The sequence below is a fragment of the Microtus ochrogaster genome, unplaced genomic scaffold, assembly GCF_000317375.1.
Source record: "Microtus ochrogaster isolate Prairie Vole_2 unplaced genomic scaffold, MicOch1.0 UNK6, whole genome shotgun sequence".
In the NCBI taxonomy this organism is placed as follows: domain Eukaryota; kingdom Metazoa; phylum Chordata; class Mammalia; order Rodentia; family Cricetidae; genus Microtus; species Microtus ochrogaster.
Window position 1 is genome coordinate 12,306,542 of NW_004949104.1, and position 12,643 is coordinate 12,319,184.

General features: G+C 45.8%; 1 protein-coding gene across 2 annotated transcripts in view; it reads right to left on the bottom strand.

The window, feature by feature from the left end:
• LOC101987930 (E3 ubiquitin-protein ligase ZNRF3) overlaps positions 1-12,643 on the bottom strand; it is a 262,088-nt gene that overhangs the window by 9,532 nt on the left and 239,913 nt on the right. For both annotated transcript variants that reach the window (XM_026788717.1, XM_026788716.1), the window contains exons 12-13: positions 8,219-8,372; positions 262-594 (exon numbers count right to left, since the gene is read on the bottom strand). In XM_026788717.1, coding sequence (XP_026644518.1) covers positions 262-594; positions 8,219-8,372 — 487 coding nt within the window. The remainder of the gene's footprint in view (positions 1-261; positions 595-8,218; positions 8,373-12,643) is intronic.

Here is a 12,643-nt window from a genome sequence, read left to right on the forward strand (position 1 = left end):
ACTGGAAGGTGGGGAACTATGCACTGGAAGGTGGGGCATTGTGTACTGGAAGGTGGGGAGCTGTGCACTGGAAGGTGGGGCATTGTGTACTGGAAAGTGGGGAGTTGGGCACTGGAAGATGGGGATGAATCAGTGTTGAGATCATCTGCAGCTGAGTAAGTAGGTCCATGTCTGCCCCAAAAGAACCACTGTAGGCTTGAAAACCCTGGTAAGAAAGAGAAGGCCAAGGCACCTATGCTCCCAGAGACAAGGATGTCTTACCTTGGTATAAGACAGCAAATCCCTGGGCCTGATTGATGTGATCAGAGAAGAAATACAAAATGACAAAATCCAGAGAGACATTAAAGGACAAGGGCGGGTGGTTCCTTCCATTGAAGCGGACCAGGACACGGTGGGTGTAGCCGTCCAGCAGCTCCACCATGTCTGCGGAATCCCTGATATCAAATAAGGTGAAGTTGAAATGGATGTGAGAGGCTCCTGGGACCCGGATAGTCCAGTAGCAGACCCTCCCGGTGGCGTAGGTGTCTGGGAAGTCAGGAGAGTAGACCACTGCTGCCATTGCTGAGTAGTTCCCACCGCAGGCGCCCACGAGAGCTGCAAAAGAGAAGACAGTGGGCCTGAGTCTCAGCCTTGGGCTCCTCTCTAATTCAGGCACAAATAAACTCCTAAGAAATGTGATCCTATTAGGGACATTGTTTCCAGCTACAAAACCAGACCATCTTGGGTTTTAGGATCAAATCACAAAAGGAATCACTTACACCCTGAACGAATGCCTGTGTAGACTATTTGGTTTCCCCCAGGAGACTGTACACTTAGTGCTCAGAAGAGCAGCCTACGCTGGGGTTTGGCTGGAGTCAGGCAGTCTGGATTCAGGACCAGCAGAGCCGTGTGATCCTAGGGGCTGCACCTCATTCCCAGGCCTCTCATGTGTTTCCAGTTTAGGGCCAGCACCTGCTCCTGTATCCTGTGACAGTGAGAGTACATGGGAGGTAAAGTGCATGACGACAGGGGACCTCCTGGCAGAGGAGAGGCTTTGCAGACTGAAGTCCTCAAGGGAACGGCCTGCGTCTCCTCAGAGGCAGTGCTCGCATGAGGGGGAACAAGTGCCTAGCATGTGTGGCCATGGTTGGATCCCCAGAAGCACCCAAGGGGAAGGAGGGGTGAGCCCAGATTCAGGAGGCTCTGTATCAGCTATGCCTTCTCTGGACTTATTTTTGATTGACAAGTCTTTAGAAAGGTAATACTTTCTGTCTCACCACGACCTTGGAGATGAAAGACTTCAGGAGGGAGTGCAGGAATAGGATTTAAAAGAGAGTTTATTTCTCAGTGCTGGGATGGGACCCAGGGCCATGAGCAGGCTCACCAGCACTGTTCCCCTGAGCTACATCTCCACAGGTGCTAGTTAGCACACAGAGAAGTAAAGAAAATACACTGCTTTGCTGGCCCTGGTGGTGGAGCCTGTAGTTCTAATGCGGAGGAGGCTGAGGGCAGGATGGTCAGTTCAAGACCCTGTCTCAAAACACCAAACGCTGGCGAGAGCTTAGTGGTAGCGCCTCTGACTAGCATGTGTGTCCTTGGGGTTGATCTCTAGCTCTGGGAAAACAAACAAAACAAGCTTCTTTCTCATCCTAGGAATGAGAAAGCTCAAGATCAGAAGCTGAGGTCTCAGGAAATTTAATACTAACAAGTACAAATTGGGCCACAGAATTGAGCTCATCTGTGCCAGAGCACAGGAGAGAGGTGACCACCACAGAGCATGTGAGACAGCTGCAGTTCAAACTGTAACAGATTCCCAGGGGCCGCATCAGCCTGACTTTTCCACTGAGGGCACCGGGAGCCTGAGATACTGTGGTGTTTGCCTTCACTTGCAAACTCTTCTGCATAGGCCTCCCAGCACTGGCAGGAGTGATCAGTGTCAAGCAGTCAGCCAGAGTTCCACTTGGTGGCACAGGCGTGTAGGAGGTGAAAGGTTGCTGCTAAGGGGCAAGCCTGGAACACCTCCTACTTCCCGGGCCCTCCTTTCAAAGGAGGCCAAAGCGCATTGCTGGGAGAGGGCAGTTAGTTCATTGTTCCCGGGGCCATGGGAGAGAGGCAGATGTGAAACATGTTTGAGCCTGGGGAGGGAGTAGACTGCTTTCTTAGTAACAAGGTAAAGGTCCACTGCTTCTGGGAGATGGGGGATTGGCGAGCCACTGAAATTACCTTGATCCTGTGGCTAGTGGCATGCCCTAAGCTGAAGATAGGCAGGGGAACCAGCAACCCCATGCCTTTCCACAAAGAGCACCAAGTAACAGACAATGGCCATCTCCTACAAGGGCAGGACACAAAAGACCCTGCTCAAAGCTGAGTGTGGAACAGAATACTAAAAAACCACTACTTTACTCTACTGTAACTTCGGGGATCTGAGGGTGCCTGCATCAAAGGGAAAGACAGACAAACAGCCCAAACCTAGCTCAGCTACTGACAGACCCAGCCTAGTTCCCAAACTAAGCAGGCCGCCCAAGTATAAATGCTATTTACTTTAGCATCTACCATTCCACCCACAGTGTGTGGCATTAAACAGAATACCACAGCACACACATAAAAGCAAGACAACATGGGGGAAGATTCACTGTCAAGATAAAAAGCAATCCATGAACAAAATGCATGAGTGACCCAGATGTTGGAACTGTCAGCCACGGAGGCTGCAGGAATACAGTACAGCTTATAGTGAAAAGAAAGACGCACACTAGGACAGATGAGAAACCCAGGACCAGTGTGGACACAACAGGAAGAGTCGAGTGAACGAGGCATGTACTACAAGACTATAATTCTGGCACTTAGAAGACAGAGGCAGGAGGATTAGGAATTTCATGAAATTTGAGATCAGCCTTGCCTCAAAAACCTAAAGGAATCAAATGTTGGGACTGGAGAGATGGCTCAGCAGTTTTGAGTGCACACTGCTCATGCAAAGGACCCAAGTTAAGCTCTTAGCACCCATGTCAGATGGTTCACAACTGCCTGTAAATCCAGCTCCAGTGGACCTGAAGCCCTCTTTTGGCCTCCACTGGCACTGTTTTCTCTCTCTCTCTCTCTCTCTCTCTCTCTCTCTCTCTCTCTCTCTCTCTCTCTCACACACACACACACACACAAACCTAAAAACAAAAACAACAACAACAACAACAAAAACCTAACAAGATGAGGCCAGTGGAGGAGACAGTACTTAGGAGACAGAGGCAGGCAGATCTCTGTGAGTTTGAGGTCAGTTTGGTCTACAGAGTGAATTCCAGGGCAGCCAAGGACAGCTAAGGCTACATAGAAAAGCCCTATCTTGAAAAACCACAAAACTAAACCAAAATAACAACAACAACAACAAAACCAAAACCCCACAAAAAACAACAAAAACCAAACAAAAAACCCAGGGTCAAATGTAAATGCTAGAAAAGAAATTAAACAGCATCGGTGGTGAAGTATTCCTTGGATTTACCTGTACACAAAGCACAGCTGAGGAGAATTAATGAAGACACATCAGTAAACATATTACCCAAAAGGAAACAGAGAAGAAACAAAAGATCAGAGTATCTACCGTCTGCAGAGGGGGTTGGCAGTGCTAACAATGCAACCTGTTCTGTGTGAGTGCACACAGAAAGCACATATTTCATACGAGATATTTGCACCAGGTTCTCTGGCTGTGCTTAGATCCAAGGGCAGCTGCTATCCTGCCAGACACCTGTAGTCACCTAACAAGACTCAGGACTGACTGCTCCTTCTCTTTGTTATTATGTAGATCGCCTGGAAAGAGGTGTGGATTCCAGGTGCTGACTAAGTTGCAGGTACTCCTGGGTCCCCCAGAAAGAGAATATTAATGAGTTTCTACCTTGGTTTACCTGGGGGGAATAAAAGGTTTGAAGAATAAATGCGGGTAGATCTTCAGGAATGAATGAAGCCCGAGATGCCCTTCCGATATTGCTGTGTGAACTGTGTCTCATTATTTCCTGCACCTCCGTTATCAGTCCAGTTAGGGAAAAGTAGTTTTTATATTGGGGCTTCGGACCCCAACAAGCTTCCGTGGACCAAGAAAATCATCAGGGACACTGGGCATCACTGACCACAGACTTTAAAGCACAAAACTGGATCAGTTATAGTATGATCTACTTATTTTGTTATTGTTAATAAAAGGAATCCTAGCTGCTAAAAAGAATTAAAGCTGGCAAACTTGGGCTTACCTTGGCTCTGGTGCTTACTAACTGAGGTAACTCACTTTATTTGGGGGGTTTCTTTGTTTTGTTTGTCTGGGGTTTTTTTTGTTGTTTTGTTTTTGTTTTTTGAGATAAACTCCTATATATAGCTGAGGCAAGCTTTGAGGTAAACACTGTACAATGTCCAAGTTAGAATCTGCAAGATCTGCTATAACTGGGCTGGGCTGGACAGTTACACTATACGGTGAACTGTGTCCCCTGAAAGGATGGATTCAGTTCCTACTACTAGGGTCTTTATACATTAATCACGTTAAGATGATGTCAAAATGGTTAGAGAGGGTTTTACGTGCCGTGGCCACAGCCTTCATGAGACCCACAGGAACAAATACACAAAGTGGGAAGATGGCAATGTCTGGGGAAACAGAGGAGCGGGTGAGCAGCTGTAAGCCAATGGACGCCAGAGAAGTTGGTGATGGTCGGAATCTGCAATGTCCCCTACAGGCTCATGTTTTGATTTTCCGTCCCTAGCTGGTAGTGCTATCTGGGAAGGGGTGAGCAGCTGAAGGTTATATAGTAAACCAATACCTGGCTCTGGGACCTTCTATGATCCCTAGTCTATCACCATATGGATAGTCTCTGCCTCATGGTCTGGCCACCATGAACTGAATTGTTCTGACATCCTTCCTTGTCCCCTAAAACCATGAGCTAGACTAAACACTTCCTCCTGGAAGCTGCTCCTGTCAGATATTTGGTTAATATGACGCAGAAGCAACTAACAAGAAACTGGTACTAGGAACGTTGGTGACTGTCTGGGAACCAGTTCACAGGAGGAGGGCAGAGGGTGGAGAAGCAAGCTGGAGGAGTCTCAGGTGGTGTCCGTCCACTTAAGAGATTTCCGTGAACGCAGGAGCCAGAATATCAATAGAAGTGGGTCACAACAAGGGCTCTCATGAGCAGAACTGTGGCCTGTCTTGTGCATTCTTGCATAGATTTTGTCTATGTCCTGCTGTATCCTGAAAATTTAAGTGAGGTTAAATTAAAAAGTAATGGAAAAAAAACTGAAGATAGTACAGCATTCTGCTTGTAATATGGTTATTATGGGTGTCTGTTAGCTAGGTTTATCATGAGACTTCGGAGAAAAAGACACGGAGCAAAAATGAGAATTAAACAGTTTGGTCAGAAATGAGTGTGTTTAAAGTCACAGACAAAGCAAATTAGAAAAAGAGGCCACAGTTGTCAAAGACAGGAATGCCACTTTGGACTGAGACAACAAAGTTCTCTGATGGCATTTCAGGGAGTGGCAAACTGTCACCCACCGAAGGCTCTGGGTGTATCTAGGAGGTTTTACAGGAGAGCGGCAGCCAAGGGCTGCTGGAGAAATGGTTTCCAAGCTTATGTGCCCAGCACTCAGGTAGCTGCAGCCACAGCCTAAGCAGGCCTGGGCACATCACAGGCTGTCAGCAGAGCTTACACTGTAACATGGTACTGGTTTCACTGGCATGCCAAAGGCAAGACCTACAGAGTCATGCTGGTTTCACTGACACCTCAGATGTTCTTCAGAAGCTTTCTCCCTTGTTTCTTGAGACAGGAGCTTGCCAAGTAGGCTAGGCTGGCTAGCCACTGAGTCCCAGGACTGACCTACCTCTGTCTCCTAGTGCTGTAATGACAAGCAGGTGTCATCATGTCCAGCTGAGCCATTGCCCCAGCCCTGCACAGGAGACTGAAGAAAGTCCCTGACAGATTATGCAGGAAGCTATGAGAGTAAAGCATAAATGTCACTGGGGACTTTGGGACATGCCAGGAGCACAGAATGCCTGTTGAGAAAAGCAAAGAAAGAATGTACGTGTGTTTCATGTGGCAGGGCCATGTGGGCAGGGTACCCAAGCCTGTTGGAGTCAACGCCATGACACATATCCAGATGGCAGAAACGGAGCACTAGGATTTAATATGCCTGGCTTTGAACTTTCTGAGGTCCGCTCTTACTGCTTTCCTGCTCCTGCTGTTTGGAAATGAGGATGCTGACTCCTGCCACAGTATATTGGGAATGTGTGACTCCTTTTGGTGTCATAGGATCAGGGTTCAAAGTTTGCCTATGTTTTGGAAGAGACTTTAGACATTTGAACAGCGTCGAGGTTGTTAAGACTTACAGTTGGGGGCTAGAGAGATGGCTCAGTGGTTAAGAGCACTGGCTGTTCTTCTAGTGGACTTGAATTTAATTTCTAGCACCTATATGGCTTCTCATGACTATCTGGCCTCTGAGGACATCAGGCATGCATGTGGTGCACAGACAAACATACAGCAGAAGCACCCATAAGCAAAATAAAGAAATAATAAAGTCTCGGTTTCAAACAGAGACTGTGAAGACTTCTAAGTTGGACTGAGTGCATTTTGTACTAAGATGGCTATGAACTTGGCGGATTCTGAGGTTCCCACTTGAGTCTGAAATATCTTTGCTTATTCCTCTGGTTGGGAAGTTATGGAATGAACTGTTTCCTCCACACACCAAAGCCACTCCATCACTCCTCCTGCTGTTAACGCCCTGAAACCCTCTGAAGCCACGGGCCAGAAGAAATCCTTTCCTGCCATAAGTTGCTTCTCTTCTGTGTGTCAGTCACAGTTTCTGGAGCCTTGGGAGAGAGCATGGCCTGCTGACATCTTGACTGGGGGCTTCTATCTTTGAGAGAGAGTGAGTTCTATTGACTTAAGCCCCACAATTTGTGATCTTCATTGTAGCAGCTCTAGGAAACAAGTCTCGTGAAGGTTTTGTTCAAAGTGGAACTCCCTGCCTAATCGAGATGTCACAAGTGCATGCCTGGTCCCTAGGCCATCAAAGACCTGCAGATGGACTGAAGAATCCTCAGTCAGTCTCTCTTCTGTGCCTTTTCTTTCTAGAGTGTTAACATCGGGTGCCATAGCTCTCATGAGGTCTCATTGAGTGTGTGTGGATTAGGACAAGGGATAGGAGGACAGTGCTGGAAGGGTCTCTAGACTGTTAACATCGGGTGCCTAGCTCTCATGAGGTCTCACCAAGTGTGTGTGTGGATTAGGACAGGGATAAGAGGACAGTGCTGGAAGGGTCAAGGCTCAGGATCCACCCTTCACTTGGCACAGTTTTGCCTCTTGCTGGTGCCTCACAAATGAGGTGGGACAGAGAAGTGGAGGCTCAGGCAAACACACGGACAGGGCTGGAAAAATGACTTGAAGTATTTGCAAAGTTATCTTCTCAGATACACACTGGTGAGGCCCAAAGCCCCAGTGCTTACAAACACAGAGGGGGATGTTTTTACAAGAGCACACGAGCGCAGGTGCTCCATGAAAATACAGGAATGCAGTCTATGGGCTAACCTGAGAGCCTCGTCTTTCTGCTTGTCAAAGTAGCCCCAAGATGGCCTGTGGGGAGCACAGAGGCTCTGCACGCACAGATTAGCACCAGGGGAATCAGGAATGATAAGCACACTCAAAGGGAGGGATGACTAACCAGAAGGCTAGGAGGGAATGCAGTTCATAGCTTGGTGACCTCCCCTAAACCTTTATCATGAGCTTATCAATCTATAGAACCGATCTTTATGGAAGATGTCACATGTATTTAAAAAGAGTTTCGATATAGTCACATCTTAAGCTTTACTGTGTATATGGGACTGAGTGAATTATCACCAGGAAATTTTTCACTGAATTGTGCAGCTTAAATATGCCTAAAATAAACTACTTGGGGTCAGATGAAGTTTGAACCAACATTAGCTACTGAGTCATGCTGAACTTGTCCCCAAGAATCGTTACTCTGATGGCCATGGTGGTCTATGACCAGCAAAGACACTTGCAAATAGCCAAGCTCCTTAGAGCACTAGTCACAACTACAGCCGGACATTGTTGTCTTTCTAGAGGAGGTCACAGTCAGCCTTTCTGTGTGTCAGTCCCAAGAGCAGGGTAATGGTTGGCATCACATGACAGGCGCTTCGTGAGTACTGCTGGGGAATGAATAAATAATGGAAAGGTAGTGGGCAGGCTTGCTGCCCCGGTCATGCCTTTGGCACCATACTCACTGTCAAAGAGGATAATCCTGCCGTCTCCACCACAGGGCTGCGTGTGGTCCCCAAAGCAGACACTATTGCACTCAGTGCTGGCTGCCTCCCCGTGCTTCCAGTAGTCAGGATTGTTCCCGCAGAAGCACGCGTAGCCCGACTCCATCCCAGCAAACTGCCACACGAGAAAAAGACTGTGAGGACTTCTAAGCTGGACCAAATGTCTTTTGCACTATGAGATGCGATGAACTTGGGGGGTCTGGGGTAAATGTTATCACTTGCTGTTGGGAATGTTATGGGGTGGTAGTGAGCAATCAGCCTCAGTTTCCTAGTCCACCCTTTCCTGTGACCTCTCCTTAGCTTTACTGCCTATTCTAAGCTCCACACCACTGTGTTCGCTGTCTGTGAGGGTTCCTTTCTAATGTTCTCATTCCCACTGCATGGAACTAAATCTTTAAGGAGGACAACATCCCTTAAACGTGAAATACTCATGAAACAGCCAAACATTTCACTGACTGTTTACTGTGTGCCAAGATTTTATTAAAAAATGTTTTAATCTTTCAGCTGGGCGGTGGTGGTGCACACAGTAATCCTAGCACTCAGGAGGCAGAGACAGGCAGATCTCTGTGAGTTCAAGGCCAGCCTGGTCTACAAAGTGAGTTCCAGGACAGCCAGGACTATTACACAGTGAAACCCTGTCTCGAAAAACCAAAAACACAAAAAACAGAAACAAAAAAAGTTAACCTTTACTTTTATATGTATGGGTGTTTTCCCTGTATGTCTGTCTGTGCACTGCCTGTGTGCAGTGCCTGGAGAAGCCAGAGAGAGGACACTAGATTCCTGAGACTGGAGTTACAGATAGTTTTGAACTGCAGTGTGGCTGCTGGGAATTAAACTCAGGTCCTTTGGAGCTTTAGTTATCTTTCCAGTCCTTAAGATTTATTTTTTTTATGTGTGTGTGAGTCTGCGTGTCCATCCATCTGTCCATCTGTGTATGGTGTGTCTGTGTGTTTCTATATACACAAGTGCAGGTGCCCACAGAGGCCAGGAGATGGTGTCAGATCTCCCAATGCTTGAGTTAGAGACGACTGTGAGGTGTTGAACAGATCGGGTACCAAACTCCAGTTTTCAGCAAGAGCAGTATGTACGCGTAACTGCTAAGTTATTTCTCAGGCTCCTAAAACTCATTTAAGCCTCATTTACATTTTAATTTTCTTTTTAATATTAATACACTAATTGAGCACATAGTCCTGCAGGAGCCAATCCTCCAATACGGAACAAGCTCTGCCACACTGGGAGCCTTTTGGTCTTGCTTTATAGATCTTCCCACAGACCCTGCAACTATTAACCAAGTTTTTTTTTAATATTTATTTATTTATTATGTTTACAATATCTTGTCTGTGTGTATGCCTGCAGGGAAGAAGAGGACACCAGACTCCATTACCGATGGTTGTGAGCCACCATGTGGTTGCTGGGAATTGAACTCAGGACCTTTGGAAGAGCAGGCAATGCTCTTAACCACTGAGCCATCTCTCCAGCCCCCTATTATCCAAGTTTTTCTGCTAGTTTCATTTTGTCATTCTGAGAACATAAAATAGCCTAAACAACAACAGCAACCCAGCTCAGAATTCCTGTGAAGCTCATTACATTGGAGTCTCTACCAGTTCACTCCTATAGTTCACCCTACACAGTTCTGTAACATGTGGAAACGGCACCACTCAGTCACCCAGTTCTAGGTTTCACTATGATGAATAGACTTCTGTAAGGATCTGTGTACAGATTCTTGTCCTGGGTAACAATTAGGGGTGAATTATTGGGTTTAACTTTTTTTTAAAGAAACTACCAACCTTTCCCAGGACACCTGAGCCAAGCTACATTACAATGCTGTGTGTGAGCTCTCACTGCTCTGGACCCTTGTCAGCACCTGCTACTGTAAGTATACTTGACTTCAGCCACTCTGGGGACTGTCTGTCTCATGGTGACTTTAATTTGCTGTAGTTTAATGACTAATGATGTATATAAGTTTATTTGCTCATTTGCCACTGGTATGTCAGCTTTTGCCTATTCTAAAACCATGTTGCCTGGCATTTTACTATTGTGATCTTTATTTTTTCACGTTTTAGATCAAGCTCGACCCTGCCTGTAGGGAGCAGCCTCCCTTGGGCTGAGGCCCCAGATTTAGCAGAAGGAGAAAGTGAACTGAGCACCAGCACCTCACCCTCTGCTTCCTGTAACAGCTGCCGCACATTCCGATGCCGCCTCCAGGCGCAGCTGAACAGACCTTCCTCCCTAAGTCTGTCACAGTGCTAGGGAGCAAGCACACACAGCCCAACACTATTTTGCGTGGGACTACCCCACTGCTTCAGTACCATTTGTTGAAGACTATTCTTTCCTGACCTAATGATCTTGGCAATTTTGCTGACAATCAATTGACATTGACTTATAGGCTCACTTTGAACTGTGAAGTCTACTGTGTGCACTGTTTTCATGGCCTTCTCACAGTAACTTTTTTCCGCAGTTTAAAGTCAATCTTTGTCTAAGCTATGATGCAAAACTAAAGGTTTCCTTTTCTTCACAAAGAGCTACAGTGTTTCTTCAGAAGTACTTGATGATAATCCTTCACTGTTGAACTGCCTTGAGATGTTCATAAAAATCAATTGTTTGCATCTGTGTAGGTCTGCTTCTAGATGGCTATGTTGATCTGCAGCAGATTTCAGAAAAGCGTTTCTATAAAGGCCAGAAGTAAATATTCTTTCTTCTGTGGGCTACACAGTCTCTTTCTCTACAGGCTTCATGGCCACACAATGAAAACAGCTAGAGACAATTTGTAAATGAACAGGCATGGCTCTGTTCAATAAAACTTTATTAACCCAAACAAAAAATAACAGCTGGTAGTGGGATTTGTCTGTGGTCAGTTTCTGAATGGCTCATGATGGCTCTTGGTGACTTTATGGAAATCTACAGTTCAGGTGACCAAATCTCATAAAACTGCCCTTAACCAAAACCGCTCTCGTGATCTTAAACACTCTTTGCATGTCAGGGTCAGTCATTTTTGTTTTGCATTTTTGAGGCATTAACCCTGCCCTGGCCTTGCTTGTCCTGGGCAAGCTTTTTACTACTGAATGTTGTCTCCAGAGTAGCTTGCCGTTTTTTTAAAGCTCTATTTTTTTTAATTGGATTCCGTTTAATTTATAGAGTAACCTGAGAGCAATTTCCACTTTAATAATATTTGAGTTGTCTCAGCTGTAAACGGGAAAGTCTATATCATCCTGTAGTTTTCTACAGTCTTAGACAGCTTCTGAATGAGTTCTTAAATCTCAATTATTAACCTCGCCTTATTTTTGCTCCCAGTGTTGACGGGATCCAGGGCTTTACACACGCCAGGCAAGTGCCCTGCAACTAGGTGACATTCTGGCCCAACTTATTCTCAGGTTTCTATACTCGTGTAAACTAGGCGACACTCTGGCCCGACTTATTCTCAGGTTTCTATGCTTGTGCAAACTGCTAATATCTTCTTTTCTATTCTTTTTTTTTTTAAACAAAAAGATTACTGAAATATATTGCAGAAGAGCATCAGGTGAGCAGACCTTGATGGTCACTTCCTATCAGTCATTACTATGATGACTGTAATATGGCAATAATTACATCATTTCTTTCTTTTTTTTTTTTGGTTTTTCGAGACAGGGTTTCCACATTTGTAGCTCTGGAGCCTGTCCTGGAACTCCCTTGGTAGACCAGGCTGGCCTCGAACTCACAGAGATCCGCCTGCCTCTGCCTCCCGAGTGCTGGGATTACAGGCGTGCGCCACCATCGCCCGGCTCCATCATTTCTTCTATACTTACTAGTTTGCATTCATATATCTCTCATGTGGAGAGGTGTGCTCTCTTTTGAGTCAATAAGATGCATGTATTAATACCATCATCTGAAGCTTAAAGCATGTTTAAGGTTTGGGTTTAGGTCGTGGGACCCCTGTCAAGGTATCTTTGTCCTTTTGGTAAACCTGCATTAATGTTTCTGTTCTACACGAGGTGTTTTCTCAGAACCAGTACAACATGGGCAATTTCCTCACAGAGCTGCTTTCTGGTGGAGAGCTGAGTGCTTGCTGTGCTCCTCGTTGATAAAGTGTGTGTGCATACACAGTCATTGCACACTTACATCATTATCTAATGAAGTGTATATGTGTGTGAAGTCATTGCACACTTATATCATTATCTAATGAAGTGTATGAGTGTGTATGTAGTCATTGCACACTTATATCATTATCTAATGAAGTGTGTGTGTACACAGGCATTGCACACTTACATCATTATCTAATGAAGTGTGTGTACATACACAGTCATTGCACACTTATATCATTATCTAATGAAGTGTGTGTGGACACAGGCATTGCACACTTACATCATTATCTAATGAAGTGTGTACATACACAGGCATTGCACACTTACA